This window comes from Cherax quadricarinatus, chromosome 24, assembly GCF_038502225.1.
Source record: "Cherax quadricarinatus isolate ZL_2023a chromosome 24, ASM3850222v1, whole genome shotgun sequence".
NCBI lineage: Eukaryota > Metazoa > Arthropoda > Malacostraca > Decapoda > Parastacidae > Cherax > Cherax quadricarinatus.
In genome coordinates, this window is record NC_091315.1 from 25,499,488 (window position 1) to 25,506,268 (window position 6,781).

The following is a 6,781-nucleotide window of genomic DNA, read 5'->3' on the forward strand; positions in this document are numbered from 1 at the left end:
CTGACCCTAAAACTTTTTTTTATTCTGTGTCACATAGAAATATGCACTCTTTATTTCTGTAATTTTTTTTTTTTTTTCAAAAATATTTGGAGCGTTGGGTGAGAGAACGTAGATCTACATTTGGACAGTTAAAGGGTTAAGCACCCCCTTTCCCTTTCCTTTCCCCCAAACTGAAATCCTGACTCCACTACTGTGTGACATCTCCACTGCCTGTAGCAAGATGGAAGTGGAAGTAATGAAGATGTCATGCTTGAGAGCAATGTGTTGTGTGAATATTATGCAAAGAATTTGAAGCATAAAAGTGAGAAGACAGTGAGGTTACCAAAAGTATAATTCATATGTCTGAGGAAGGGTTGTTGAGGTGGTTTGGGTATTTAGAGAGGATGGAGCAGATTAGGGTTACCCAAAAGGTGCATAAACCTGGGGTTTATTCCAGGAAAGGTTGGAGGGAGGGAATAAATGAGATTATGAGTGCTAGGCACTTGTGTGCATGTGTTAGAGTGAAGCGAATGGTGATAAGTGATTTTTATGGCTTGACATGCTCTTGGAGTGTGAGCAAGGCAGCATACATGAAGAAATTCAGGAAAAAAAGTTAACCAGATATGAGTCTTGGAGGTGGGAAATACAGTGCCTATGCTCTGAATGAGATGTGAGGATGTTGCAGTTTGGAGTCATTTGACTTTTGATGCCTGCACACTTCTAGCAAGACAGCTATTGAATGAATGATAGCAAATGTATTTCCTTTTACGAATCACCCTACTTCAGTGGGAGACAGCCAGTATGTTACAAAAACAAAATCAGACCTTTCTAATTACAGTACACATGACATAACAGAAGTTTCAGCAAGATTACATGCAAATGTTACAAAAAAAAATTATACCCGAGAGATTACCCGGAGTCACTTCCAGGGGTCACTGCCCCTGTGGCCTGGTTCTAGACCAGGCCTCCATATTTATTTAAATACATTCACATTTTCTGTAATTTTTTCATCATTTTTCTGTAACATAAATTTTCATAATTCTTATACCAAATTCTTTTCATTTTTTCAGGAGGAGGAGTATTTGGCATCTTTGGTTCTAAAACTGTTAAATATGGTCGAGATCCCATTGTGCTTTTGGGATATCTGATACATATGGTCTGCTTCTTCCTCATATTCATGAATTTGCCAACAGAATCTCCTTTGACGAATACAAAAAGCCCCTCATTTTTGCCACTTGGTCAGCCAAGGTATAGTTCTTCATTGTTATTATCTGTTTAATAAAAAAAATTGTGTAAAATATAAAATAAAGAAATTCACAGCTTGTGTGATAAGATATATCTTAATTTAATAAATGAATGTTGTTTTGAAATATACTCAATGCAAAATTTATTACAGCTTATAGTATCTGTGCATTAGGCTATTTTCATTGTGACAGTTGTTAGTAGGTAATTCGAAAGCTTTGTTATCATTATGGATTACAACTATAATAGTCTGAAATATTTGATGGAGTAAAGCAGTGTGTTATGAAACAAAAGAAATTTGGGAAGTTTATTATTTTTTTGGTGAAATGTTCAGTGAGCACATGCCATGATTCCAAGAGAACTAGCATTTAGAGTTATGAGGTGGATAGGAACCAAACTTGAGAAGTCAGTGCCTGCACTCTGAAGGGGGGTTGGGATGTTGCGGTTTGGAGGGTCATTGGAACTGTAATGTCAGCGCCCATCTGGAAAGACAGTGTTGAATAAGTGATAGTGAAAGTGTTTTCTTCTTTGTTTGGTCACCCTACAACAGTAAGAGACAGCCAGTGTTAAAAAAAAAAAACAGGTATTTCTAGTAGGTTTCACTTTTAGTCAGGAGAGGGCTTTTAACCCTTAAACGGTCCAAACGCATGCATATATACATTCACCTGTGCAGCTCCTCGAAGATTTTGAGAAAAAAAATCTTTTTTTTTTTTATAGGAAAAAAGAGCATGTGGTACCCAGGCATCCCCAATTTTTTTCATATGGCACACACTGAGTGCACACACTCATTCTCTCATGTCTAGGCGACTCAGGCCTATTGTGGCAATGTTGAATGAATGACAAAAGAAACGTATATGACTCACGAAATCGTAATGACACGATTGCAAACAAACCATACCACGGGCGGGATTTGAACCCGCGGTCAGAGTCTCAAAACTCCAGACTGTCGCATTAGCCACTGGGCCAGCTAGCTTCAATAAGATTCGTCCAACTAGGTGTATTTCTACACCATAGGAAGGTTAGTATAGGCACCACTGTGTCCACAAATGCAAGCTTTTACAGACAAATCTCCCGCTAGCATGGCCGTAACGAACTCTAGTTCAAGTCCCCTCAAAGCCGTCAACATGGCTCACGAAATCGTAATGACACGATATATATACGTTTGGGGCGCTACGCGAGAGAATGTATATATATACGTTTGGACTGTTTAAGGGTTAATTCACATTGGAAGGAATGTTTTTGAACAAACATATTGAAGGAGATCCTGCCAGATAATCTGGCAGATATAGTTACTGCAGAGTGCTGTAATATGTACAGTAGTGCAACTTACTTTCCTTAAAAATTAAAATTCAGCTTCATTTTCATACTGTACATTAGGTACATTATAGTACCACAGGATTTTGGGCCCAGAATAAGATGAAGATGGTGATGTGCACAATTTGAAAGTCAACCTATCCTTATTTTTAGATTTATCACCATGTGTTAGAACCATCACATCATATTCTTCTGCTCAGATCTTTTTTTTTTTTTTAACACATCGGTCGATCCCACCAAGGCAGGGTGGCCCGAAAAAGAAAAAACTTTCATTATCATTTACTCCATCACTGTCTTGCCAGAGGCATGCTTACACTACAGTTATACAACTGCAACATTAACACCCCTCCTTCAGAGTGCCAGCACTGTACTTACCATCTCCAGGAATCAAATCTGGCCTGCCAGTTTCCCTGAATTCCTTCATTAATGTTACCTTGCTTACACTCCAAGAGCATGTCAAGTCCTAAAAATCATTTGTATCCATTTGCTCCCCTCTATCATGCTCATGCACACTTGCTGGAAGTCCAAGCCCCTCACACACAAAACCTCCTTTACTTCCTCCCTCCAACCTTCCCTAGGCCAACCCCTACCCTGCCTTCCCTCCACTACAGATTTATACACTCTTGAAGTCATTCTACTTAGTTTCATCCTCTCTACATGTCCAAACCATCTCAATAACCCCTCCTCAGCCCCCTGGATAATAGTTTTGGTAATCCCACACCTCCTCCTAATCTCCAAACTATAGATTCTCTGCATTATATTCACACCACACATTACCCTCAGACGTGACATCTCCACTGCCTCCAGCCTTCTCCTTGTAACAACATTCACAACCTATGCCTCACACCCATACAAGAGCGTTGGTATAAATATACTCTCATACATTCCCCTCTTTGCTTTCATGGAGAAAGTTCTTTGTCTCCATAGACTCCTCAGAGCACCACTCACCTTTTTTCCCTCAACAATTCTTTGATTTACCTCATCTTTCATAGACCCATCTGCTGACACATCCACTCCCAAATATCTGAATACATTCACCTCCTCCATACTCTCTCCCTCCAATCTAATATTCAGTCTTCCATTACCTAATTTTTTTTGTTATCCTCATCTCTTTACTCTTTCCTATATTCACTTTTAATTTCCTTTTACATACCCTATCAAACTCATCAACCAACCTCTGCAACTTCTCTTCAGAATCTCCCAAAAGCACAGTGTCATCAGCAAAGAGCAACTGTGACAACTCCCACTTTGTGTTAGATTCTTCATCTTTTAACCCTACACCTCTTGCCAACACCCGAGCATTCACTTCTCTTACAACTCCATCTATAAATATATTGAACAACCATGGGAGATAATCTCCCTCTTACCTGCATACTTGAACCTGAGCCTCACTATCCTCGTAAATACTCTTCACTGCTTTCAATAACCTACCTCCTATTCCATACAGTTGCAACATCTCCCACATTACCCCGCTATCCACCCTATCGTACGCCTTTTCCAAATCCATAAATGCCACAAAAACCTCTCTACTCTTGTCTAAATACTGTTCACCTATATGTTTCACTGCAAACACTTGGTCTACACACCCCCTACCCTTTCTAAAGCCTTGTTCATCTGCTGTCCTGCTTACTCTCTTACTCTTAACTCTTTCAATAATAACTCTACCAATCACTTTACCAGGTATACTCAACAGACTTTTCTTTCTTTTCTTTCAACAAATCAGCCGTATCCCACCAAGGCAGGGTGGTCCAGAAAGAAAAACAAAAGTTTCTCTTTTTAAATTTAGTAATATATGCAGGAGAGGAAGTTACTAGCCCCTTGCTCCTGGCATTTTAGTTGCCTTTTACGACACACATAGCTTACGGAGGAAGAATTCTGTTCTACTTCCCCATGGAGAACTCAACAGACTTATTCCCCTATAATTTTTACACTCTCTCTGCTGAGATCTGTGCACTGTAAATTATCATGTTTCTAATAACACGAGGTAGTTGAAATTAAGCCAACTAGTTAAAATTAGACTGTTAATTTTTGCTGTAATTATTCCACTTGGTCACAAATCCTATGAGCATACATTGGCAGGTCTCAGGTATCATTACAATTTTGTTTATACCATAGCTGCAGTCTATGCTCTCGAATCATTTATCATATGCTTCACAGATTCATTACCAACATAAAATCTTAATGAATAATTTTTAGAACATTCTCTGTCACCCACTGTACTTAAGCAAATATTAAACACTCATGTATGCAGAGAATTCGTAGTTTGGAAGTTAGGAGGAGGTGCGGGATTACCAAAACTGTTGTCCAGAGGGCTGAGGAAGGGTTATTGAGGTGGTTCGGACATGTAGAGAGAATGGAGCGAAACAGAATGACTTCAAGAGTGTATCAGTCTGTAGTGGAAGGAAGGCGGGGTAGGGGTCGGCCTAAGAAAGGTTGGAGGGAGGGGGTAAAGGAGGTTTTGTGTGCGAGGGGCTTGGACTTCCAGCGGGCATGCGTGAGCGTGTTTGATAGGAGTGAATGGAGACAAATGGTTTTTAATACTTGACATGCTGTTGGAGTGTGAGCAAAGTAACATTTATGAAGGGATTCAGGGAAACCGGCAGGCCGGACTTGAGTCCTGGAGATGGGAAGTACAGTGCCTGCACTCTGAAGGAGGAGTGTTAATGTTGCAGTTTAAAAACTGTAGTGTATAGCACCCTTCTGGCAAGACAGTGATGGAGTGAATGATGGTGAAAGTTTTTTCTTTTTCGGGCCACCCTGCCTTGGTGGGAATCAGCCAGTGTGTTAATAAAAATAAAATAATGTATGCAAATAACCTGCACATAGGAGAGAGAAGTTTATGATGATGTTTCAGTCTGACTTGAACCACTTAGTCACACTAACACAAAAGAGTGAGGGAGCCAGTACCCATCCCTGTCTCTCTTGCCTATATATACTGGCTCCCTCACTCTTTGGTGTTAATGTGACTTTGTAAATGGTCCAAGTCGGACCAAAACGTTGTCATAAGCCTCTCTCTCCGATATGCTGGTTATCTGCGTATTGTTTCTGGCATGGTATTGTGCCTTTTTGTTCTTTACTCATATATAATTTAATAGGCATGGTTCCAACTCCAAACTACATATATGATTTCTTAGGTTTGTAGCCAGTGACACTATTTTCAAAGAATTATCCAAAAGCTTATACAATATTCAGTGAAAAGTAACTCGGGCATAAATACAGTCACATGTAGGCAGTAAACATAATTGACTTCATAAATGATGTAGAAAGTTGCATATGTGTACTCATTGCTTGCTCTTGCTTTTTTTTTTATTCTGCCTCTCTTCATTCTCCCTCTCTTTCCCTTTTGTTTCTACATGTGTGCATGTCTGGTTATCAGATTTTACTCATTTACCTGTGTGATCGTAAATGCCACATACACTACTGGTGAGCCTCGCTTCACCAAACAAGTTGTGCATATAGTGTTTATGTCTGTGCATTTATGTGTTATGTCTGTGCATTTATGGTGTTAATAAGGAAATCACATTACTTCTTATTGCTGTACATCATTCTCTGAGTGAGTACAGACAGTTGTTTGTATTAAAATAAATTAATGATTTGTATAAGTTTTAATTTCACTTTCATCATTTCATTTCAGTGAAGTGATTGCCATGATGTGCAGTTTCTTGTTGGGCTTTGGAGATGCTTGTTTCAACACTCAGATTTACTCCATACTTGGAACTGTTTATGAAGATAATTCTGGACCTGCTTTTGCACTTTTCAAGTTCACTCAATCCCTCTCAGCTGCTGCCTGTTTCTTTTACTCAAGTGTATTTGAACTATACTGGCATCTTGCAGTCTTAGTGGTTTTTGCTACCATAGGTACATTGACATTCTGTAGTGTTGAATGGAGGGCTCATCGTCGCCTGAAGGCTAAACCAGATACAACGGCTTTTGACTGAAGGCCACTTATTGAATAACCTGTATATGTAAACTAGTTTTTATAATAAAAATGTACACATTAAGCTTTGGAAGTTGCTTTAGTTCTGTCCACATATTTTATTTGATAATCATTGATGACCGCTATCAATTCAGACTGCTGTTTCTTAAAACAGCAAAGGATGATGTTTAAGATATTACTATCCTAAAAACATGAACATCTAATACTAACCTTAAAGTTACCATAAGGCAGTTGGAAAGGTAGAAGTTTACCTCAAATATCTACTCTCATCGATCACTTTTCTAAGTGTATGTTTCATACACAAAATAC

At 39.1% G+C, this 6,781-nt stretch overlaps 1 protein-coding gene across 9 annotated transcripts in view; it reads left to right on the plus strand.

Moving 5' to 3' along the window:
- LOC128690860 (UNC93-like protein MFSD11) overlaps positions 1 to 6,536 on the plus strand; it is a 184,683-nt gene extending 178,147 nt beyond the window's left edge. For all 9 annotated transcript variants that reach the window (XM_070088282.1, XM_070088274.1, XM_070088278.1 and 6 more), the window contains 2 exons: positions 1,050 to 1,227; positions 6,170 to 6,536. In XM_070088282.1, the coding sequence (XP_069944383.1) occupies positions 1,050 to 1,227; positions 6,170 to 6,473 (482 nt within the window). In that variant the 3' untranslated portion in view covers positions 6,474 to 6,536. The remainder of the gene's footprint in view (positions 1 to 1,049; positions 1,228 to 6,169) is intronic.
- Positions 6,537 to 6,781: the final 245 nt, after the last annotated feature.